This window comes from Aquarana catesbeiana, linkage group LG08 (assembly GCF_042186555.1).
Source record: "Aquarana catesbeiana isolate 2022-GZ linkage group LG08, ASM4218655v1, whole genome shotgun sequence".
NCBI classification, from domain to species: Eukaryota; Metazoa; Chordata; class Amphibia; order Anura; family Ranidae; genus Aquarana; species Aquarana catesbeiana.
Genome location: NC_133331.1, coordinates 302,716,329 through 302,741,931, shown reverse-complemented (window position 1 = coordinate 302,741,931; position 25,603 = coordinate 302,716,329). Strand labels below are relative to the sequence as shown.

The 25,603-nt window shown below is 44.4% G+C and overlaps 1 protein-coding gene across 1 annotated transcript in view; it reads right to left on the bottom strand.

Annotated features, from left to right (window-relative positions):
- Positions 1-25,603, bottom strand: part of LOC141105039 (uncharacterized) — a 90,200-nt gene that overhangs the window by 12,516 nt on the left and 52,081 nt on the right. The window contains 2 exon segments of the mRNA XM_073594834.1: position 22,974; positions 23,140-23,836. Coding sequence (XP_073450935.1) covers position 22,974; positions 23,140-23,836 — 698 coding nt within the window.

Sequence of the window (25,603 nt, the reverse complement as noted above, 5' to 3'; positions counted from 1 at the left end):
CCATACCAGGCTGTTTGCCCTCAACATTGGGAGGGTGCTTTGTGGTCCCCCCAAAGCACCTCGTCCCCATGTTGATGGGGACAAGGGCCTCATCCCCAAAACCCTTGTCCAGTGGTTGTGGGGGTCTCTGGGTGGGGGGCTTAACGGAATCTGGAAGCCCCCTTTAACAAGGGGGCCCCCAGATTCTGACCCCCATGTGAATTTACCAAAAACGTGTCAAAAAAGTAAAAATGTCAGAAGACAGTTTTGGACAAGTTCTAGTTAGCAAAATACACTGTACTAATTTAATTAATATCCTTAATGCCTCTTCATATTAAACTTACACATTAGACATCACTATAAATCATTCTGGTCTAGTTACTATATTTTGTGGATAATATACTGTAAGTTCCCATTTTTGTTTCAATCTGATTTTATTCAATTTTCCAAACAAAATTAATATAAAAAATATCTAAATCTTTCAATACTACAGTATTAGGTCGTCAATATATAGTAACAAATACAAATATAGAACAATAGTATATATAAATATAAACCAGAAAAAATATGACAAAGGAATTTTTGGAGAACAAGGTTTGGGCTCGTTATCCGCCTCCAGCATCTCTGCAGGAACTGGGATCGGTTTTGCATGAAGAGTGGTATCAGATTCTATTATCCACCATCCAAGGCTTATATTTGTCAATTCTCAGGAGAATTCAGACCGTCTTTGATGCCTATGGCGGTCCAACACCATATTAGGTAAGAATTTAATTCTTTTGCCTGGTGTTTCCATAATTTTGTCCAACCCGATACTTTATACTTTTACATATAGTAACCTGACACAATTGTGAATTACAGAAAACACTCCAAGTGGCCCGTGTACTAGTATAATTATCCAGTCTATCATGCTCAACTGCTAGTAGAGATTTAAAATCCATGATAGTATCTAAATGGATGGGATCCCAGAAGACTTCCAATGTCAAGGGATCACAGCCCTGGCCAACCTCAGAAAATGATCTATTTTGATGGATCCCAGCATCATAAACAACAAAAGTAGATGGGGGTTGGGCATTATACGTCTACCTATTACTCTATAACAGCGGTCACCAACCATTGATGGTCCACAAGAAAATGTTGGCAGGTGTTGGTAATAGGAGTCTGGCTGGAACTTACAGGGAAACACATTGGTGCAGAGAAGCAGATAACTGAAGTGCAGAGGAAGAGACGGTGATGAAGGAAGAATGGATTGCTGGTAGGAGTGCACAGGGTCACTGGAGAAGGATACAGACTGAGGAACATGACAATCACAGGAGCAGGCTTGGGGTTTAGCCATTTTCCAAAGCAAAAAAGGGCAGCAATACACTGCAGCCAGACCAGCTCTTAAGAGCACATGCAGTCTGATGAACAACAGAAGGCAGGGCCACCAGGAACTTCCTGTACTGCACAGGGTTTCCTATCAATAGATGGGATTTTCTTAACCACTGTGTAAATAAAACAAAAAGCTGTAACAAATGTTTGAGCTTCCTTGAGCTAGTTGGGGCACTAGCTCCTCTCAAAAATGCGAGTTTGGTGGGGGGGGGGTTTCTGTCTGTAGGAGCTTGAAAAAGCCATAGTGTGCATAGACACATTGGCCAACATGGAGGGGAGTTTCTAGGCATAACAAATGAGAGCTCAAAAGTCTATAGGAGCCGCTGCTTTGAGCTGCAGTGTGCATGAGCCCTTACTCTGACTTAGACCTGCTGGGTGAGCTGGCCTGTAACTGGGACTTTGCAATATTGCATATGCTGTGGCTGGGACGCTGAACGTTATTTAAAAAAGACAATGTTGTACTGATGAGAAGAGATGCTTGTGTTGTTTCAACCACTTCCCGCAAACCGCCATAGCTGTATGTCGGTAGAAAAAAGTGGATGTATCGGAGTATAGTCTGCAGCTGCACCTTATACCCCGGTACCATTTTTTAGATAAAACATAAAATATTGCAAGGACCGCCATTTTAATCTTCTGAGTCTTTGCTAAAAAAAATGTTCGGGGGTTCTACATATTTTTCTAGCACAAAATACTGATTTTAACTTGTAAACATCAAGTGTCAAAACTAGGCTTGGTCCTTTTTTTTTTTTAAGATTAACTTTTTTATTGTTTTCATAAACATAACAAATAATAGTTACACGGGTGTATAATCATAGCGAACATCGCTTCAATCATAGTGCAATACATTGATCAGGTATACAGGTAAACATTATGAAACAGCATACAGAAAATATCAGGCAGCACAATCTACTTTAGTCAGGGTTTAGTCTCTGGTAGTTTCTAAACCGTAATATCCCTATTATTTGCTGTAACCTAGGGGGCAGGTGGTATGGTACTATCTGAGTTAACCCAGGAGTTCCATATTTTGGAGAACTTTTTTGGGCATCCTCTATCTTCGTATGTTAACTTATATAGTGGTATTGCTTGGTTGAGTACATTTTTGTATAAATCTTCATCATTAATGTATCCTAGCAGACATCTAAGAGGAATACAAATGTTTGGTATCTTAGCTGCAGAGCTGATGAAGGCTGTAACATCCGACCAGAACTTCCTTATCGGAGCACATTCCCACATTAGATGGAAGAATATGCCATCGGCCATTCCACATCGAGTGCATAAAGGAGTGGATAAACTCTTTAATCTATACAACAAATACGGTGTAAAATATGATCTATACAGTAGTTTGGTCTGGATCACCTTGTCCCTTGAGGAGATGACAGGGTCTTATAGTAAGACGAAACTAATTTGGTGTGGGAGGGGCCAGTCAGTAAGTGTTCAAGTGGGGAAGATCGCATCTCTATATTTCAAAAGCCCGTATTGTACAGCAGCGGTATGTCTTATCTGTAGGTATTGAAAGTAGGCCGTGTGTGGGAGTCCAAAGTCTCTTTGGAATTCCGCAAAGGAGCGGAAGGTAGTGTCTGCAAATAAGTGTGATATTGTTTTCACCCCTTTCTTGAACCAGTATCCCCCGTCAGTTCTCTGATGGAATTCTGGTAGGCATGGGTTTCACCATAGCGGGGCGTTGGGAGAATATATAGCTTGGGTACTGGGTGGTAACAGTTTTGAAATTTTAAAGATCCGCAAGGTCATGGCCAGAACATTTACCCCTTCCCTCCCCCTAAGCGAAATACGGTGTATTAGGTTCTGGAGAGATTCATATGAGGTGAGGATGGCCGCCTCCAGGGCAGCAGCTGCATTGTTGGCCTTAGGATGAAACCACCAATGGGCATGCGCCAGTTGCGAGGCAATACAGTATGTTTGGAGACAGGGAGTGCCAGGCCCCCCTCCAAATTAGGTAGCTGTAAAGTGTGCTTAGCGATCTTCACCACACCGCCTCTCCAGATGAAATTGGTGATTATGGAGTCTATCTCTTTAAATTTTGCTTTGGTTATATATATTGGTGAATTGCTCAGGACGTACAGGAATCGCGGGAGATAGATCATTTTGAAAATATTTATTCTTCCTAACAGCGTAAGAGGGAGATTGTTCCATGTTTTCAAGGTATTTTTTAATCTACTGATAAGGGGGTCTAAATTAATCTTGGCATAAGAGGAGATAGGGTGTTTTATCAAGACCGCGAGATATCGAAAAGTGTGAACTATTTGTAGTGGGCATGCTGGGGGTAGTGTTATTGGTGTCTCCTGGTCAATCTGAAACAAAAGGGGCTTGTCCCAATTGACCCGGAACCCTGAAAAGTGGCCAAACCGCCGGATAATCTCCAGCAGGGCTGGGAGTGACGACTGGGGGTTAGGGATGAGCCGAACACCCCCCTGTTCGGTTCGCACCAGAACATGCGAGCAGGCAAAAAATTTGAACACGCGAACACCGTTAAAGTCTATGGGACTCGAACATGAATAATCAAAAGTGCTAATTTTAAAGGCTTATATGCATGGTATTGTCATAAAAAGTGTTTGGAGACCTGGGTCCTGCCCCAGGGGACATGTATCAATGCAAAAAAAGTTTTAAAAACGGACGTTTTTTCGGGAGCAGTGATTTTAATAATGCTTAAAGTGAAACAATAAAAGTGTAATATTCCTTTAAATTTCATACCTGGGGGGTGTCTATGGTATGCCTGTAAAGGGATGCATGCTTCTCTTGTTTAGAACAGTCTGACAGCAAAATTACATTTCAAAGGAAAAAAAGTCATTTAAAAATTACTCGTGGCTATTAATGAATTGTCGGTCCAACAATACACATAAAAGTTCATTGATAAAAACGGCATGGGATTTCCCCACAGGGGAACCCCGAACCAAAATTTAAAAAAAAAATGGCGTGGGGGTCCCCTAAATTGCATACCAAGCCCTTCAGGTCTGGTATGGATATTAAGGGGAACCCCGCGCCAAAATTTAAAAAAAATGGCGTGGGGTCCCCCGAAAAATCCATACCAGACCCTTATCCGAGCACGCAGCCTGGCAGGCTGCAGGCAAAGATGGGGGGGGCGAGAGAGAGAACCATACCAGGCCACATGCCCTCAACGTTGGGAGGGTGCTTTGGAGTAGCGGCCTCCAAAAGCACCTTGTCCCCATGTTGATGAGGACAAGGGCCTCATCCCCACAACCCTTGGCCGGTGGTTGTGGGGGTCTGCGAAGAAGATGGAAAGAAGACTTTAAATAAAGAAATTGTCAAAAACTGTCTTGTCATTTTTAACATTTTTGACACTTTTTTTGTGAAATGGTAGGGGTACTTTTGTACCCCATTACCATTTCACACAGGGGGGTGCAGGATCTGGGGGTCCCCTTGTTAAAGTGGGCTTCCAGATTCCGATAAGCCCCCCGCCCGCAGACCCCCACAACCACTGGCCAAGGGTTGTGGGGAGGAGGCCCTTGTCCTCATCAACATGAGGACAAGGTGCTTTGGGGGGCCGCTACCCCAAAGCACCCTCCCAATGTTGAGGGCATGTGGCCTGGTACGGTTCAGGAGGGGGGGCGCTCTCTCACCCCCCCTCTTTTCTTGCCGCCTGCCAGGTTGCGTGCTCGGATAAGGGTCTGGTATGGATTTTTGGGGGGATCCCACGCCATTTTTTAAAAAAATTTTGGCGCGGGGTTCCCCTTAAAATCCATACCAGACCTGAAGGGTCTGGTATGGATTTTGAGGGGGACCCCCACGCCATTTTTTAAAATTTTGGCGTGGGGTTTCCCTTAATATCCATACCAGACCTGAAGGGCCTGGTATCAAATTTAGGGGGACTCCCACGCTATTTTAAAAAAAGATTGGTTTGGGGTTCCCCTGTAGGGAAATCCCATGCCATTTTTTTCAAAGAACTTTTATGTGTATTGTCGGACCGACAATTCATTAATAGCCGCAAGTAATTTTAAACTACTTTTTTTCCTTTAAAATGTCATTTTGCTGTCAGTCTGTTCTAAACACAGGAAGCTTGCGCCCCTTTACAGGCATACTATAGACACCCCCATTTATGAAATTTAAAGGAATATTACACTTTTATTGTTTCACTTTAAGCATTATTAAAATCACTGCTCCCGAAAAAACGGCCGTTTTTAAAACTTTTTTTTGCATTGATACATGTCCCCTGGGGCAGGACCCAGGTCTCCAAACACTTTTTATGACAATACCATGCATATAAGCCTTAAAATTAGCACTTTTGATTTCTCCCATAGACTTTTAAAGGGTGTTCCACGCCTTTCGAATTTGCCGCAAACACCCCAAATTGTTCGCTGTTCGTCGAACTGGCGAACAGCCGTTGTTCGAGTCGAACATGAGTTCGACTCTAACTCAAAGCTCATCCCTACTGGGGGTCCTCCAGATATATCAGCATATCATCCGCATATAAGGACACTTTTTCCTCTAGACCCCCAATCGTCAGTCCCTTAACTTCCCCACTGGACCTTATCATTGATGCAAGGGGCTCTATCGCCAGCGCAAACAGGAGCTGCAACAGCGGACATCCCTGTCTGGTGCCTCTCTTTATTAGGAAGGCATCCGATATGGACGCATTAACCCTTAGTCTAGTGATGGGTTTGGAGTATAGGAGTTGTACCCACTTTATAAAGGTAGTGCTAAATCCGAATTTAGCCAGGACTTCAAAAAGATATGGCCATTCGACTGAGTCAAAGACCTTGTGAGCATCTAAAGCCAGTACAGCTCGAGAGCCAGTCGTGTCATGAACCGCTTGTACATTGGTAAAGAGTCTACGTAAGTTAATAGATGTCGATCGTCCAGGCATAAATCCAGTTTGGTCCGCCCCTATAATGGTTGTAATTACTGTATTTAATCCTTGGGCAAGCACCTTGGCCAGAATTTTAACATCTGAGTTAACAAGCAAAATCGGTCTATATGATTCGCAGAGGAGGTGATCCTTATGAGGCTTGGGAATCAAAACTATTAGTGCTTCCGACATGGAGGGGGGCAACTGTCCCGTTTTAAGGGCATAATTGTACATTCGCAGCAAGTGTGGGATCAATAGGTCCCGAAATTACATGTACCACTCAATGGGAAATCCATCTAAGCCTGGAGTTTTATGTCTGGCGAACGACTGTATAGCCTCCACTATTTCTTCCATTGTCAACAGAGCATCAAGTCTGGAGACCTGATGGTGCGTTAGTTTCGGGAGTGAAATATCTGAAAGATAGTCATCTAGTTTTACTATTGTATAGTGAGCTCTAGTAGCATAGAGCGTGGAGTAGAAACTAAAGCGACAAACGCTTTCATAATGTCCTCGTTTTGCTCAACTATCGTGCCTGCTGAATTTGTTATTCTAGGGATATTACATGGCTGATAATCAGGCATGGCTAAATAGTCCAGTAGGCGGCTATTTTTATCCCCGAATTCAAATATTTGTTGATTCTGATATAGTAGTTTTTTTGTGTGCGTTCCAAAAGTACCAGTTCTAATTCTCTGGCCCTGTGTCGCCATGTAGCGTGTGCTTCGGAGGTAGGGCTTGCAGAATAAGCAGTTTTCGCATCCCTAAGTCCTCCTTCTGCGTCCATCAGTCTGGACTGCGACACCTTGCGCTGCAGCAAATGAGCCGTGGGCAGTGGCCTTAAAGGCATCCCAGATCATAGGAACGGACGCACTTTGTTTGTTAATCACCCAAAATGATTTAATGTCTGCCGAACTCTGGTCTATCACAGCCTGGTCCGCTAATCATAATGGGCTCAATCTCCATACCCAGTACGAAGAGGGTGTGCCCAGAGCGAGGTCCACCATCAAAGGTGAGTAGTCGGACACCGCTCTGGGGAGATATTTGACTCCGGCCACTAAGTGAAGCATATCAGGTGAAACAAGGCAACGATCAATAGGTGATAATGTACCTTGAGTGTCAGACTGGCACGAGTATTCCCGCACATTTGCATGTTTCTATCTCCAGGCCTCAACTGGGTCAAATTGGGTTAGGAAGGATCCTAGGGGCGTGGGGGGTAGCATAGAGCATCTAAATCTATCCATAGAGTTGTTTAGAACTGTGTTGTAGTCCCCAGCTATTATTAAGGAGTCTTCAGCAATCTCCAGTATCGTGCCCATCGCCTTTTCAAAAAATTTCTTGCTAAAAGGTGGTGGGACATATATATTTGTCACTGTATAAGGTTTACCCAGAAGTTCCAGCACCAGGACTAAAAAGCAGCCATTAGGGTCAAGTTTAATATGTTTAATTGAGATTGGTGCTGATTTGGCAATAAGGATAGACGTCACTCGAGCATATGTGGAAAAAGTAGAATGAAGAGCGTACGCTATTTTAGCTCTTTTAAGGGCCATAACCCCGGAGCCCTGGAGATGGGTTTCCCGGAGTAGGATTACATGCGGTTTGTGCCGTGCTAGATAGTCAAACATTATAGAGCATTTCACTTTAGAATTAAGCCCTCTAACATTCCACGAAATCAGGTGTAAATTAGCCATGTGTGGCTGTTGGTCAAAAATATGCGCGTCCATCTTTCGCGATGCTCCAGAGTCAACCAAACTTTGTGCATCTCGAGAGGTGGAGGCGAATCCTTATAAATACATATGAGAGAACATTGTGCTACTATTCAATAATACCCGAGTACCCTGATGGCCTATCTGACCTGCGAACCTGTAAACAATTGGTATAAATAACCCTCCCAAGCCACCCTAGCCCTCCCGGCTCCCATACCCAAACACATGAGAGCTTTGTTCCCTGAACTAGAACTGCAAAGCAGGGTTTTTCTTTTTTTTAACAATCATTTTTATTTATTTTATCAAACAAATACAAATCAATTGAAGTTGCTGCATATATTATACAACATTTGTAATACAAAAACTGAGAAGGCATAAAGTATAGTACTGATATAAACCTTGATGGCCTAGTCCAGCCTACTCCAGTTGGGTTCAAGCTGTAGGACTGGAAGGTCATCACTTTAACTATGCTTCTTACAGTATAAACTATGAGTATGGAAATAATGTTGGGAAGGGAAATTTAAAGCGGGGGGGGGGGGTGGTTTAAAGTAGTCCTGTGGCTAACAAACCCTAGATAATAATACAGTAAAGGGGGGACTGTGGATGTAAGCTACCGTCCCTGTGTGCTTACTGGACTGGATAGATAGTAGCCCGGCCAAGACACATTATTTTCCCAGAGTGGCTGGACGATGTTCATAACTTAAGCCATCATGGCGGTGGTGGAGCATTATCAAGAGTCTCCACCTTCCTGTAGGTAGAGAAGTGCAAGTGTGGGTATGCCGGATTCCTTGTATTGACCCCTAGTCTCCCCTGTCAACATCAACAGGCAGTGGAGTCAGGATATCAGGAAAGGAAAAGTTCTGTTGGCATGTGTTCAATGGGGCATCGAGCTGGTCAGCGAGGAGGGGAACTCTTGCTGGTTCCTCTGTTCCAAGGGGCCTAGTGTGTCTGCCCAGTGAGCTGCTTCTTTAGGATCAGTGAAAAAGTGGGCCTTGCCCTGGTGGATGACCTGTAGTTGCGCCAGGTATAGCATGCTGTATGACAATTGCAGATCACGCAATCGCCGTTTAACCGCTAAGAAAGTGGCACGTTGCTTTTGAGTGGCTACTGAAAAGTCAGGAAAGATGGTGATGCCATTGCCATTAAAGAGCAGGCATCCTTTTTCTCTGGCTGCCCTGATAATAGCCTCCCTGTCTCTGAAGTGCAGCAGTTTAATAAGCATGGCGTGTGGCGGTGCCCCAGGGGGTAGGGGGCGCAATGGGACCCTATGCGCTCTCTCAATGGCAAACATAGTTGAAAATGTATTGGTGCCAAATGTGGATGTCAGCCATTGTTCCATTAACTTTTCTGGAGCCTTGCCTCTGAGCCTTCTGGGAAGCCTAGGAAGCGGAGGTTATTGCGTCTCCGGTGGTCCTTCACATCTGTGAGCTTATCAGAAGTGTACTCTTGGGCCCGGCGCAGCTCCCTGACAGAGCCCTGCAATGGACGTGTTTCATCCTCTAAATCCCCTATACGTTGTTCAGCATTCTGTACTCTGTGCCTCAGATTCTGTACATCATGTTTTAGAAAGAATAAGTCAGTTTTAATTGAGTCCATCTGAGTGGTAAGGGAAGCATGGCTGTGCTGTATAGCCTCCATGATTTGTGAGAGAGGGCTCTGCAGGGCCTGTGGTTATGATAGCAGCATGAGGGGAAGCTGGGTCAGTGTCTTCTGGAGGGGAGAACATGAGGGGGTCTTCAGGGCTGCAGGCAGGGGCATGTTGTGACTCACCCTTCCCACACTGTTGCTGGGCTTGCAGGGAGGTGGATGGATGGCTGAGCTTCAGAGAATGGAGCCGGTCGGCGCCATTTTGCTGTGGCTGGCATGGCGGTACGAATCCCGGGGCCTCCTCCATGGCTGGGCCGTATTTGACCATCGCCTGGCGTGCACAGGAGTCTCGGGGGTCTGCTGAGGCTGAGGATAGCTGTCGGGCTAGGAGGATTGCTGCAGGATCTAAGTGGCACGGACGGAGCTCAGGCGCCTCACGTCCTCACATCCCAGTCATTGGCCACTACCCCCCCAGGCTTGGTCCTTAAATGGTTAAGCCGCCCATGAAGACAAAGACTGTCATTATTTTCTGTTTTGCTGAATTAAACTTATTTTAAGTTGATTAAACTGTTTCCCAGCCGCCTGTTTAGTCCTCAGATCCTGACAATTGGAGGAGATTATGGGGTGCAGGTCAAACCCATGTCCTGGGTTAAAGCAAGCTATAAAAGCATCAGATAAAGCAATGGAGGAACTGATTAAGCAACTGATACTGTATAATACGCAAGCACAGGCCCACCAGGAGCAGTCCTGGTACAGACAGTCGCTGCTCAACAAGAGACAAACTGCTTACTGGTTGAACAGACAGTAGTGTTTACAGAAGGCAGTGACCCATCAGGCTGGGAGGGTGGCAAATGGCTCTCATGTAAAGAGTTAACCCACAGAAAGCAGTGCAGTGGACCATGCAAAAGATGACAGCCATGGATAATGTTGACGCTATGGGGGTCATTCATTTACTATAGCGCTATGGCGCTAATTCGCGCAAATTGCGGCAATTTAGCGCGAATTAGCGCTAATTCCCGCTAAAACGGTATTCACTATAGCGCTGGTGAGAAAATACTCCCAAAATCGAATTTACTATAGCTCCCTGAACTTAAATAGAGCCCAAACCCTTACTCTGCTAAAACCTAGAGAATTGCACATGGAAATAATGTTTAGAGCATGATATAATTGCCTAAATGGTACTGAAATATGCGGTATATTATTTAAAGATTATCTGCTTTTAAACTGTGTGAAAAAGTGATTTCTACACTGAAATATCTTTAAAAGTCTGAAAAGTGAAAAATTCCCCGTTTTGGACAACTAGGTGCCAACACAACTGAGCATGCTCAGACCTGAAAATAACTCTCATTTTAACTCAAGTGTCTTTTTTACCTGGAGGTATAGTAAATACCAAAATGAGAGCTAATTAGAGAGCATTTTTTGGGAGTTAAAATCTGCTCTAATTTAGTCCAAATGAAGTTTCAGTCATTGATTCTAATGGAACAATTCTAACTTTCACAAAAAAACCTTTTAATGTTGAGATGAAATGTATCTTTCTGTGAAATACATTTTCCTTTGCAACATTGTTGCTTCTACTTAAAATATTTTGATTTTAAGAATGCTACAATGTGGAATGTTTTGATGTTTTGGTCAAATATATTTTTCTCTGTCACTTTCACTTGTTACTCTTCATCTCACAACAATCTTTACCCCAAACTCACACAGGTGTCTTTACGATCCACAAATAATACCATTGCTGATGAAAATTTAAAATGAATCACAATTTTTTGTGCTTTTTATTATTTCCAAATATTCATAATTTGAGCCCAAAAAATGTGATATGTGTACCAACATCAGAAATCAAAATGTAATTCCCAAAAATTTGAGGGTAATATTCTACTCTCACCCACAAAAAAAACACCAAATATCACAGAATAAATCAAGAAGAATAACTCTTGAGTAATGTAATTCCATCACCTGTATGTCCATAGAAATGCAGTATTAATGTGTTTTTATGTGTATTTATGTGTAGTTATGTGTAGGAGGGTCTCACACGTGGCAGCTCTGTGGCTTAGAGGTTAGAACTTCTGCTTAGTATCTCTGAGGGTCTGGGTTCAAATCCCAACCATGTTACTGCATGTGGAGAAGTTGTCTCATCTCCCAGGTCCTATAATTATGTCTAAATGTAGTAGTTATGTGTAGGAGGGTTCCACCAGCATTGTAAGTCTTTTCCAGATACACTATATAGCCAAAAGTATTGGGACGCCTGCCTTTACACACACATGAACTTTAATGGCAGCCCAGTCTTAGTCCGTAGGGTTAAAATTTGATTTGGCCCACCCTTTGCAGCTAGAACAGCTTCTGGGAAGGCTGTCCACAAGGTTTAGTCTGCCTATGGGAATGTTTGATCATTCTTCCAGAAGTGCATTTGTGAGGCCAGGCACTGATGTTGGATGAGAAGGCCTGGCTTGCAGTCTCTACTCTAATTCAGCCAAAGGGTGTTCTATCGGGTTGAGGCCAGGACTCTGTGCAGGCCAGTCAAGTTTCTCCACCCCAAACTTGCTCATCCATGTCTTTATGGACCTTGCTTTGTGTACTGGTGTGCAGTCATGTTGGAACAGGAAGGGGCTTTCCCCAAACTGTCCCCACAAAGTTGGGAGCATGAAATTGTCCAAAATGTCTTGGTATGCTGACGCCTTAAGAGTTCCCTTCTCTGAAACTAAGAGGCCAAGCCCAACCCCTGAAAAACAACCCCGCACCATAATCCCCCTCCACCAAATCATTTGGACCTGTGCACAAAGCAAGGTCCATAAAGACATGGATGAGTGATTTTGGGGTGGAGGAACTTGACTGGCCTGCACAGAGTCCTGACCTCAACACAACAGAACACCTTGGGGATAAATTAGAGAGGAGACTGTAGGTCAGGCCTTCTCATCCAACATCAGTGCCTGACCTCACAAATGCACTTGGAAGAATGGTCAAACATTCCCATAGACACACTCCTAAACCTTGTGGACAAGAAGAGTTGAAGCTGTTATAGCTGCAAAGGGTGGGCCAAATGAGTTTTGAACCCAATACTAATACTGGGATGCCATTACAGTTCATGTGTGTTTAAAGGCAGGCGTCCCAATACTTAGGCCAATATACTGTATATTGCTTGTGACACTGAGCATGGCTATGGACTTAGGGCTGGTTCACACCACAGAGATGCAGAGAACATGTGTGGGGTTGCCTGGTGGCTTAGTGGGTAGCAGTTCTGTCTAGCAGCACCTGAGATGTTGGTTCAATTCCCCAACATGCTAATACTTGTGTTGAAGTTTATATGTTCTCCCTATGTGGGTTTCTCACCACAATCTAAAGACATGCTGGCACCTTATTTGTCTCCTGTCGAAATAGGTTCTAATGTAAGAACGTTAATTTTGGACTTTATATTGGAAGCTCATTGCAGCCAGGGACTGATGTTAATGTTTATTAGCCCTAATCATGCCCAGGGACTTGGACATTTCAAATTATAGGGTTTACACTGCACAGGTACATATGCTTAGAAAACTGTTGCTTTGTTTATGTGGATGCAAATGGACTTTGGTCTTTGTCCTGTAGTTGGAGATTTGATGCACATAGCCAAGGGCTAACAGAGTTGCGAACACTATTATGTGTTCCTGCCCATCAGGTGCAATCACTTTAGACATACATGAAGAGACAGATTGAAAGATACTGGTGGGCGTGTACTTCTATTGGGTGTGTCAGTGTGCTAACGATACAACCTCTCTTATATAAAGGCCTGCAGTAGGGGGTTCATTTGGCCTGAGAAGGTCAGGTTTTTTGCTGTGATTTGTAGGGGAGAAGGAATGATATTGGGAGATTTGATGAAATTCTTGTGCATTTTTTTTTCAATCAAAAGTGGGTTTATGTGGCCATGCTGTCAATGTTGTGTGTGTATTGTTTCTGTCTGATCATGCAAACATCGTTTGGAAGCATCTGCTGACCTACACTTTTTTTTATTTCGTTTAATCGTGTACACCGAAATGCAGCTTCCAGCAGAACATGGTCACCAATGTATGTATGTGTGGATTGTGGGCTGGTGGTGGGTGTTTTGAATAAGTCTTTTGTAATATGTGGGAATGCTTTGTAAGAATGACTGTTAAGTATGTTTCTATAATCTTGCAGATAACAATGTGATGTGTTGCCCATTATACACAGAAATTAAAGCTGTGTCCACTCTAAGGTTTTGTCTTAGATTGTAAGCTCCTTTGAGCAGGGCCCTTAAAATCCCATTGCTAAATGTAGCACCATATATCCTGTCCAAAATTTTTTGAAGCTAGTAAATGAATGTAATTTTTTGTTTTTCTGTTGGTATAATAAAAGTACATTACTGAGCCTTGTGGTGTTTTGGTTTTTTTTTTCTTCTACTTTCTTCTCTTTAGTTTGTGGGTGGTGGTTTTGGGAAAGTGATGATATAGATATAGACTCTCTTGAAGTAGCACGATTTCAAAGTAGCAAGGTCAGCGTGATTTTAGGTGCTACATGATAGACATCTGTGTGGCTTCATACACAAATGTCTATTGAAGTCGCACCAGAAATCGGCAAAAGTAGTGCAGGAACTACTTTAGCAAATTGGTGCGGTGCCACAAAAAAAAGTTGCATCGATTGGAACAGTGCCATTGCTGCCAATAGTCATGCGATTTGATCTCTCAAATTGCGTGACAAATTGCTCCAATGTAAACCTAGGCTTCTGCACACCTGCAAGTAAATGATAAAGGTAGAATCTTTATATATAACAGCTGTGGAGAATTGCAGGTAATGAATTCAGCTGGTGGATAGGCAGTGTTTGTGTCAGCTTTAGTTCACATTGGTGCGATTTGACATGTCAAAGCGGTGACAATTGCACTGTTTTAATTGGTGTGACTTTGGGGTGCAATTTGTATTGATATCAGTGCAGAAACCTGCACAGATGTCTCTGAAATTGCCCCTGCAGTCGGGACTGACATGCGGGAATGAAAGTGTGTGATTTCAGCTGAACGATTTCCTCCTGCTGCTAACCCAGGGACACCATTTCTTATCGAACGCCTTTAAATATCATAAGTAGAAATACAAATATGCATATCTGCAAATAAACAAAAATAATAAAATTCTAATAGTGGTTGCGATCAAATATTTGCAGCAGCGATAAAAAGAGTGTAGTTTCGCCTTCTGACCCAGAAATAAGTCATTGTAATCACCCAGAAGACCCTGTGCTGGTCAAGATCTCCATCTAGGTGGACATGGCGAGGTCCCTCTTTAGCAAAGAGGAGGTGCGGCTCATTTGCCGGATAAGGGTAAGATATGTACTTGTGCTTAATCAATGTGGGGTGGATTTGGTGTGGGTGGGGTTCATTGATTTGTTTGGCATCCCCACACATTTGCTTCTGGCCAATGTGCACACATCATTTCCTGCATTTGTTCTGCTGATGTAAATGCAAGTATAAATGAGAGCTCCTTTCTATTAAAATATATATGACTTGTTTCACAGTTGGGCGACTTTGGACTTCCGAGTTGCTTGACAAGTTGTACCCCCATGATTCTTAATGAGAACTAGGGATGGGCCGAACATCCCCCCTGTTCGGTTCGCAGCAGAACATGCGAACAGACAAATAAATTAAATAAATTTGTGCGAACACCATTAAAACGGCTTCCCGCCCGCCGTACGCCAAATGATGTCCTCGGCTTTGAGCGGGGATATCTGAGTGATGCCTGTAGCTACAGACATCATCCAGATATCGTCTTTTAGAGCCTGCGAATCTGCATACCATAAGAATGATCATAGTGGCTGTTCCACTGCTTGATCATTCTAACAGGAGGCGAGAGGGGACGTCCCCCCCTCCCGTGCTTGTACCGACTTACCACTACGATCGGTGAGTCGGTCACAGGATCTGCCAGCCCCGGATGTTTAGCATAGAGATTTCTGGTGGACCAGATGGTCGCCGGAACCTCTATGATCGTTCGGAGGCCGGGCGTGATGTTATGACGTCACGCCCGGCCTCTGTATTGAAAAAAAAACGGCGCCGCTTCGGCTGGGAAGCAGAGATCGTTTTTTTTTTTTTTTTAATTTCAGGCTTCTAAGCCTAGAGGTGAGATGTGGGGTCTTATTTACCCCACATCTCACTGTAAAGAGCACCTGTCATGCTTATTCCTATTACAAGGGATGTTTACATTCCTTGTAATAGAAACAAAAGTGATCAAAAAAATTTTTTGGGGAAAAAAAGTGTCAAGCTAAAATAAAAAAAAAAAAAAAAAAACTTTTAAAGTGCCCCTGTCCCTGTGAGCTCGCATGCAGAAGCGAACGCATACATAAGTCCCGCCCACATATGAAAATGTTGTTCAAACCACATATGTGAGGTGTCGCCGCGAACGTTAGAGCGAGAGCAATAATTTTGGTCCTGGACCTCCTCTGTAACTCAAAACATGTAACCAGTAACAATTTTTAAAGCGTCGCCTAAGGGGATTTTCAAATAGCGAAGTTTGGCGCCATTCCACAAGCGTGTGCAATTTTGAAGCGTGACATGTTGGGTATCTATTTACTTGGCGTAACTTCATCTTTCACATTATGCAAAAACATTGGGCTAACTTTCTTGTTTTTTTTTTTTAAAGCCCAAAACTGTTTTTTTCCCCAAAAAAACGCATTCGAAAAATTGCTGCGCAAATACCGTGCTAGATAAAAAGTTGCAATGACCGCCATTGTATTCTCTAGGGTCTCTGCTAAATTTGGGGGTTCTATGTAATTTTCTAGCCAAAAAATTATGATTTTTTCATGTAAGAGAGAAATGTCAGAATTGGCCTGGTAGGCAAGTGGTTAAAGTCTATGGGACACGAACATGAATAATCAAAAGTGCTAATTTTAAAGGCTTATATGCATGGTATTGTCATAAAAAGTGTTTGGGGACCTGGGTCCTGCCCCAGAGGACATGTATCAATGCAAAAAAGTTTTAAAAATGGCTGTTTTTTCGGGAGCAATGATTTTAATAATGCTTAAAGTGAAACAATAAAAGTGTAATATTCCTTTAAATTTCGTACCTGGGGGGTGTCTATAGTATGCCTGTAAAGGGGCGCATGTTTCCCGTGTTTAGTACAGTCTGACAGCAAAATGACATTTCAAAGGAAAAAAGTCATTTAAAACTACTCGCAGCTATACTGAATCGCCGGTGTCTTGCCGAGAAAGTTTCCTCGGCGGATAAGGTCCCCCCCGTACTGCGCAAGTGCTGCGCTTGCGCAGTACCAACGGCTAGCAGCCGCCGAAAATAGCCAAAGATGAAAATCTTCAATCATCTGTACACGGCGCCTGCGCCCTGGGTCCAGGCTGAAACCCCACCATCCAAGTGGACCTAGAGGGGGAATAACAAAGTGCCGAGCAAAGCGAGGCCGTGCCCGAAGCGTGGCGAGCGAAGCGTGGCGAGCGAAGCGAGCCCGTGGGGGACCCTCTTACAGGTGCCGTGTACAGCTGATTTCTTCTCTATTTCACTTCGGCTATTTCCGCCGGCTCCTACTGCGCAGGCGCTGCGCCTGCGCAGTAGAGGGGGGTCCTTATCCGCCGAGAGGAACTTTCTCGGCAGAACACCGGCCCGACAATACACATAAAAGTTCATTGATAAAAACGGCATGGGAATTCCCCACAGGGGAACCCCGAACCAAGATTTAAAAAAAAAATGACGTGGGGGTCCCCCTAAATTCCATACCAGGCCCTTCAGGTCTGGTATGGATATTAAGGGAACCCCCCCTCCTGAACCGTACCAGGCCACATGCCCTCAACATTGGGAGGGTGCTTTGGGGGTAGCCCCCCAAAGCACCTTGTCCCCATGTTGATGAGGACAAGGGCCTCATCCCCACAACCCTGGCCCGGTGGTTGTGGGGGTCTGCGGGCAGGGGGCTTATCGGAATCTGGAAGCCCCCTTTAACAAGGGGGCCCCCAGATCCCGGCCCTCCCCCCTGTGTGAAATGGTAAGGGGATACAAAAGTACCCCTACCATTTCACCAAAAAAATGTCAAAAATGTTAAAAATGACAAGAGACAGTTTTTGACAATTCCTTTATTTAAATGCTTCTTCTTTCTTCTATTTTCTATCTTCTTTCTTCCTTCGGTTTCTTCCTCCATCTTCTTGTTCTTCTGGTTCTTCTTGTTCTTCATCCAGTCTTCTCGTCCGGCATCTTCCTCAGCGGCGCCGTCTTCACTTCATCTTCTTTCCTCGGGCCGCTCCGCATCCACGATTGGATGGGAGGCTCCCGCTGTGTGACGCTTCTCCTCTTCTGACAGTTCTTAAATAACAGAGGGCGGGTGACCCCGCCCCCCTCTGACGCAGGGTGGGTGACCCCGCCCCCCTCTGACGCATGGGGACTTCCCTGTGGCATTCCCCATGATGTCAGAGGGGGCGGGGTCACCCGCCCTGCGTCAGAGGGGGCAGGGTCACCCGCCCTCCGTTATTTAAGAACTGTCAGAAGAGGAGAAGCGTCACACAGCGGGAGCCTCCCATCCAATCGTGGATGTGGAGCGGCCCGAGGAAAGAAGATGAAGTGAAGATGGCGCCGCTGAGGAAGATGCCAGACGAGAAGACCGGATGAAGAACCAGAAGAACCAGAAGAACAAGAAAATGGAGGAAGAAACCGAAGGAAGATAGATGAAAGAAGATAGAAAATAGAAGAAAGAAGAAGCATTTAAATAAAGGAATTGTCAAAAACTGTCTCTTGTAATTTTTAACATTTTTGACATTTTTTTGGTGAAATGGTGGGGGTACTTTTGTATCCCCTTACCATTTCACACAGGGGGGTGGGCCGGGATCTGGGGGTCCCCTTGTTAAAGGGGGCTTCCAGATTCCGATAAGCCCCCCGCCTGCAGACCCCCACAACCACCGGGCCAGGGTTGTGGGGATGAGGCCCTTGTCCTCATCAACATGGGGACAAGGTGCTTTGGGGGGCTACCCCCAAAGCACCCTCCCAATGTTGAGGGCATGTGGCCTGGTACGGTTCAGGAGGGGGGGGCCGCTCTCTCGTCCCCCCCTCTTTTCCTGCGGCCTGCCAGGTTGCGTGCTCGGATAAGGGTCTGGTATGGATTTTTGGGGGTACCCCACGCCATTTTTTTTTTTTAATTTTTGGCGCGGGGTTCCCCTTAAAATCCATACCAGACCTGAAGGGTCTGGTATAGATTTTGAGGGGGACCCCACGCCATGTTTTTTTTAAAATTTTGGCCAGGGTTCCCCTTAATATCCATACCAGACTTGAAGGGCCTGGTATGAAATTTAGGGGGACCCCCACGTCATTTTTTTTTAAATTTTGGTTCGGGGTTCCCCTTTGGGGAATTCCCATGCAGTTTTTATCAATGAACTTTTATGTGTATTGTCGAGCCGGCAATTCAGTATAGCCGCGAGTAGTTTTAAATAACTTTTTTTCCTTTCAAATGTCATTTTGCTGTCAGACTGTTCTAAACACGGGAAACATGCGCCCCTTTACAGGCATACTATAGACACCCCCCAGGTACGAAATTTAAAGGAATATTACACTTTTATTGTTTCACTCAAAGCATTATTAAAATCACTGCTCCCGAAAAAACGGCCGTTTTTAAAAAAAAATTTGGCATTGATCCATGTCCCCTGGGGCAGAACCCGGGTCTCCAAACACTTTTTATGGCAAAGAACTTGCATATAAGCCTTCAGTGAGAACTTTGGATTTTGCAGGTTCGAGCCCCACTGACTTCCACTATTCCTGCATATGTGATCTGACAGGCATTATTGCCGCAATAGCGCTGCTTTCCATTTGCATTAGCGCTGACTTTCTGAGAGTTGAAGTCTTCCTGGCCTTTTTTGAGAGGAATTTTTTGGCACTATAGTAAATGACCCCCTATATGTCAGTATCTGGGTGGATTGCAACAAGGGTTTCAGGAACCATGAATCAGAATGAGACAGAAAATGCAATAAAAAAAATCACACCTTTAATGTAATAGAAAAAAAAATACAGATCAGGAACATTGTCAAAACATAAGCCAGGGTTCAGAAGCCAAAACCGGTAATCAGGAAGCCAGAGATCAGCATAGTTGGAAGCCAAAAATCAGGTGGCAGAAGGGGCGTCAGCCGGGCAAAGTCTTTAACAGGAACTCAGCAGAGACAATCAGGATATGTTAAATAAGGCAAAGGCAAGAAAGACATGAACAAGGCAGTTTAAATAGCCAGTAGGGGCTGGCTGTAGGCTGGACTGATGAGGCTGGTAATGGTAACCAGGTGAGCCACTGTGGAAACAATGAGTGGCTGGTAATTAACCGACAGCTGAGCAGCCTTGAGCACTGAGAAGAGAGCTTCTAGATGCCCAGCCATGACAAAAGGGAAGGTCTGCCTGAGAAAGAATGGGTGGATGTACTGGCCCCTTTCCTGATTGCAGATCCTCAACTGGCGAATTGTGATTTGATCTCAGAGTCAGCATGGGAATATACTAGGGTTCCCACCTCATCCCTTTAAACCCGAACACATATGAATTACACAGGTTCTGAGGCTAATTTAATGCAAATAAGGCACCAAGTGATTCAATTACCTCCTTAATCAGCCACAGAGAATGTGTCATTAATATGTGTTCTGTTTTAAAAGGATAAGGTGGCAACCCTAGATTATGCATTGATAAAGGCAGAAATACTAGCCAGGCTGGGAGTGACTGTTGCTTTGAGGGCGATCTGAGTTCATGGCTGGTGCTTTGACAGGGCTAAGCCTGCCTGTGTACAGCTGTATCATCTAATGCAGGGGGTCTCCAAACTTTTCAAACAAAGGGCCAGTTTTATTGTCTTACAGCCTTTAGTGGGCCAGATTGTGGCCCGGCAGGAGCAGAAAATGTCCCAGGCCCAGCATCAGTGAGAATAAATATGGCCTCAGGGTTGGTGGTCAATAGGAGGAAAAGTGCTGCCCCTATAAGTAGGAGGAATAGAATCCCATGATTGGTATTGGTGGAAGAAATAGTGCCCCATTGTTGGTGTCAGTGGGAGGAATAGTCCCTCGAGGTCCGGGGAAAGAGTGGCAAAGGGCCACATTTGTCCCTTGAGCCAGTTTGGAGGCACTTGTTCCAGGAGGTCAGGACTTTGTGCAGGCCAGTAAATTTCCTCCACCCAAAACTTGCTCATCCATGTCTTTATGAACCTTGCTTTGTGCATTGGACCAAATCATTTGGTGGAGGGGGGGGATTATGGTGTTTGGTTGTTTTTTCCAGGGGTTGGGCTTGCCCCTTAGTTCCACTGAAGGAAACTCTAATGCCGCGTACACACGGTCGGACTTTTCGGCTACAAAAGTCCGACAGCCTGTCCGACAGACTTTCGACGGACTTTTGGCGGACTTGCGGCAGACTTTCTTACGAACGGACTTGCCTACATACGATCACACAAAAGTCCGACGGATTCGTACGTGATGACGTACACCGCGCTAAAATAAGGAAGTTGATAGCCAGTAGCCAATAGCTGCCCTATTGTGGGTTTTTGCCCGTCGGACTAGCACACAGAAGAGCGGATTTCTGGGTCCGGCGTAGTTACGACGTAAAGATTTGAAGCATGTTTCAAATCTAAAGTCCGTCAGATTTGCGGCTGGAAAAGTCCGCTGAAAATCCAGGGAAGCCCACACATGATCAGATTGTCAGCCAGCTTTAGTCCGTCGGACTTTTATAGACGAAAAGTCTGACCGTGTGTACACGGCATTAAGACATCAGCATACCAAGACATTTTGGACAATTTCATGCTCCCAACGTTGTGGGTACAGTTTGGGATTGGCCCCTTCCTGTTCCAACATGACTGCCCACCAGTGCACAAAGCAAGGTCCATAAAGACATGGATGAGCGTGTTTGGGGTGGACGAATTTGACTGGCCTGTGCAGAATCCTGACCTCAACCCGATAGAACACCTTTGGGATAAATTAGAGCAGAGATTGCGAGCCAGGTCTTCTCATCCAACATCTTTGCCTGACCTCACAAATGCACTTCTGGAAGAATGGTCAAACATTCCCATAGACACACTCCTAAACCTTGTGGACAGCCTTCCCAGAAGAGTTGAAGTTGTTATAGCTGCAAAGGGTGGGCCAACTCCATATTGAACAGACATCCACCAGCCTCTCTGACCAGTTGCTTAATAAACTCTACTATTAACTCGCTCCTAAGGAAAACACAAGGGAAAAAGGCGCCTCTGGGTGTAGTATAAAACCATTTATTAAAAACCAAAGTGCATACAACTCACGTTTGGATGATTATAAAAAAGCATCTGGTTGATGAGCAGGGTAATCCATCTTAGGGCAGTTGGTCAGGTAGTCACAGATCGCAGCTCCTGTACCGGCGTGTGGCTCGTAATAGACCGCTAAAGCCGGCTGCGGTAGTGTAGATTGAGAACAAGGCCTGGAACGCAGATGGATGACAGGCGCGGGATCGTGATGTCACTGGTGAACGACGCGTTTCCTGAGCGTACGAGCTACGATATTCCGGTAGCCGCGCTCCTTCATCAAGCTACGGATGGATCGTGATGCTTGACTTAAAAGGGCAGGGGGAAGGGAGGGGCCAAAGTTAAAACATTTGAAGAGGTGCAGTTTGATATACAGACATTCGGGGAATATTTAAAATATTTTAAAAGTAATAAGCAATGAACGGATATTACAAATCTAAAGACTATAGCACACTGGAATAAATATAAAATGGAAAAATATTAAAGAACATAAATAATGTTTAACCGCACCTCTTCAAATGCGGCTACCGGAATATCGTAGCCCGTACGCTCAGGAAACGCGTCGCTCACCACTGACGTCACGATCCAGCGCCTGTCATCCATCTGCGTTCCAGGCCTCGTTCTCAATCTACACTACCGCAGCCGGCTTTAGCGGTCTATTACGAGCCACACGCCGGTACAGGAGCTGCGATCTGTGACTACCTGACCAACTGCCCTAAGATGGATTACCCTGCTCATCAACCAGATGCTTTTTTAAAATCATCCAAATGTGAGTTGTATGCACTTTGGTTTTTAATAAATGGTTTTATACTACACCCAGAGGCGCCTTTTTCCCTTGCGTTTTCCTTCAGATTCTGGAGCCTGGTTTCAGTTCCTTGGAAGGCAGCCTTGCTGGTGGATTCCACACTAACATCCCTTCATATTGATAAGTTATATGAACTTTTATGGACTATTATACCATTTTTTCTCTCTATACCAATACCACATATATTTAATAACGTGATCATTTACTGCTAATTGTGATGGTTTTGGGCTATTTCTGGACTTTTTGCGCCTTTCCTTGTGTATATAACTCGCTCCTAAACCTGCACCAGGCTGACTCGTCTACAACAGAGCTCTTCATACTATGACCCTCCAGATGTTCAGGAACTACAATTCTCACCATGCCTAGTCATGTCTGTGAATGTCAGAGTATTACAATGTCTCATGGGACGTGTAGTTCTGCAACAGCTGGAGGGCGAAGTTTGGAGATCCCTGATCTACAACATCAATAAGGAAGCTCACTCATATGAATTCTCTGGTGTTGCAAAAGGTTTCCTTTCCTATTGAAAGATTTCCCGCACTCTGAATACAAATAAGGACGCTCACCTATGTGAATTTTCTGATGTTCAACAAGATTATTTTTCCTAATCAAAGATCTCCTACACTGAACATGATTATGGACGCTCACCTGTGTGAAATCTCTGATGTTTAACAAGATGTCCTTTATGAGTGAAAGATTTCCCGCACTCTGAACATGAATAAGGACGCTCGCCTGTGTGAATTCTCTGATGTATAACAAGGGTTCCTTTTTCAGGGAAAGATTTCCCGCACTCTGAACATGAATAAGGACGCTCGCCTGTGTGAATTCTCTGATGTATAACAAGATTTCCTTTTTGAGTGAAAGATTTCCCGCACTCTGAACATGAATAAGGACGCTCACCTGTGTGAATTCTTTGATGTTTAACAAGGAGTCCTTTTTCAGAGAAAGATTTCCCGCACTCTGAACATGAATTAGGACGCTCACCTGTGTGAATTCTCTGATGTTTTAGAAGGGCTCCTTTTTGGGTGAATGATTTCCCGCACACTGAACATGAATAAGGACGCTCACCTGTGTGAATTCTAAGATGTTGAACAAGGAATCCTTTGCCAGTGAAAGATTTTCCGCACTCTGAACATGAATAAGGACGCTCACCTGTGTGAATTCTCTGATGTTGAACAAGAGCTGGTTTGTCAGTGAAAAATTTCCCACACTCTGAACATGAATAAGGACGCTCGCCTGTGTGAAATCTTTGATGTGTAACAAGGGATGCTTTTTGAGTGAAAGATTTCCCGCACTCTGAACAAGGGAAAGGACGCTCACTTGTGTGAATTCTCTGGTGCTGAATAAGTTTTCCTTTCCGAGTGAAAGATTTCCCGCACTCTGAACATGAGAATAGATTGTCACCTCGGTGATCTCCTTCATGGGGTGAGGAAGATTCCTCGGGATTAGAAGGATCTGTTGATCGATCTGCAGTGTGAGATCTTACATGGATATTTCCAATCATAGTATGTGATTGATGAGAAGATTCCCCCTGATCAGAGGGATCCATTGATGTCTCCGGACAGGAAGGTCTGTGATGTATATTTTGTGTATTTGGATTTCCTCCTGGAGGATCCTGTGTGATGACATTATCTTCTGACTTACAATCAGCAGATAATAGAAGATGTCTCTCCGAGGAATTCCTGACATCACATCCATCTGTTGGAAAGAAGTAAAAAAAATATAATAAATCTCAGTAGATGACAAATAACTGGAGTTTTAGCTCCTCCTCCCCCTCCCCCTCCAAAATCAATCAGAAAAGTCTTCACACCGAGTCCATATATGATCTGCTAATTCTATAATAATAAATAGCTATGACTGAGGCTTCATTATCCAAAACGCGTTAGTGGATTGTTACTACATCGGATTGGCTGGATTTTATATGATGAGAGTTTGCAGATCATATATGGACTCCAAGCTGAGTCAGCAAGAAAAAAGAGTCACGTTGGTCTAATGCCCTGTACACACAATAGGATTTTCTGACAACAAAATCCATGTTTTTTTTTCCGACGGATGTTGGCTCAAACTTGTCTTGCCTACACACGGTCACACATATCTTGTAGGAAATTCCGAACGTCAAGAACGCGGTGACGTACAACACAAATGAAGTTCAATAGCCAGTGCAGCTCTTCTGCTTGATTCCGAGCATGCGTGGAAAGTTGTGCGTTTGGAATTGTGTACACACGATCGGAATTTACGACAACGGATTTTGTTGTCGGAGAATTGGAGATCCAGATATCAAATTTTGTGTGTCGGAAATTCCGATGGAAAATGTCCGATGGAGCCCACACACGGTCGGAATTTCCGACAACAAGCTCCCATAGAACATTTTCCGTCGGAAAATCCTATCGTGTGTACGGGGCATAACAGTCAACACTTTCACAGAGCTCTGGCATGGAACTGGGCACAACTGTAACATCTAAATATGAAAAAAAAACTTCCTCCAAGATTTACAATGCTGGTATCCTAGGGTGGCTCCATTCCTCCTCCATCAGTGTGGAGACAACCTAAGCTGTTAGTGCAATGGTTTATTAAAGGGTTAGATCACCTCTACAGAAGAACTGTAAAGCTGAACTAACAGCAGATCCCCTCCCTACCCTCCTGGACCAGCTTTACATGTGATGGTGCTGACCAATCAGAATCCATCTGGTCCATCCTGGCAGCTCAGAAGACAGAGCAGTGGGGTATTTCATATCCCCTGACCATTGGAGCGGTGAGAGAGCCCTGATAGTAGAGGATGGCTGACGGTAAGTACAGTGAGGACTGGAGGTGGGGGGAGGGGTGTGAAGGGGGTCCAGTATTTTATACCTTCTACCATCTAATGATGTTCCGGCACGTTGATGTGGATCAATAGTCCCGGACCCAGGACCAGCTGTATCTATGGGGTTTCCGATTAACAAGCCTATGTGACTTGGGCGGCGTAAGCCTTCTCAAGTCAACACTTTCTGGTAAGCCTCCTTTTAACAAACGGTGGCGGTGTTTCTTCTCCTTCAACGTCTAAAAGGTCACATAGGTGGTCATACTTTCCTGTTTGAAGTTTTACAGATTATACTTTCTACTATTTCACTTTTTGGACTTATTATTTATTGGTTTTATTTATTGGAATATTTATTGGTTTTCTCACGATTGTTT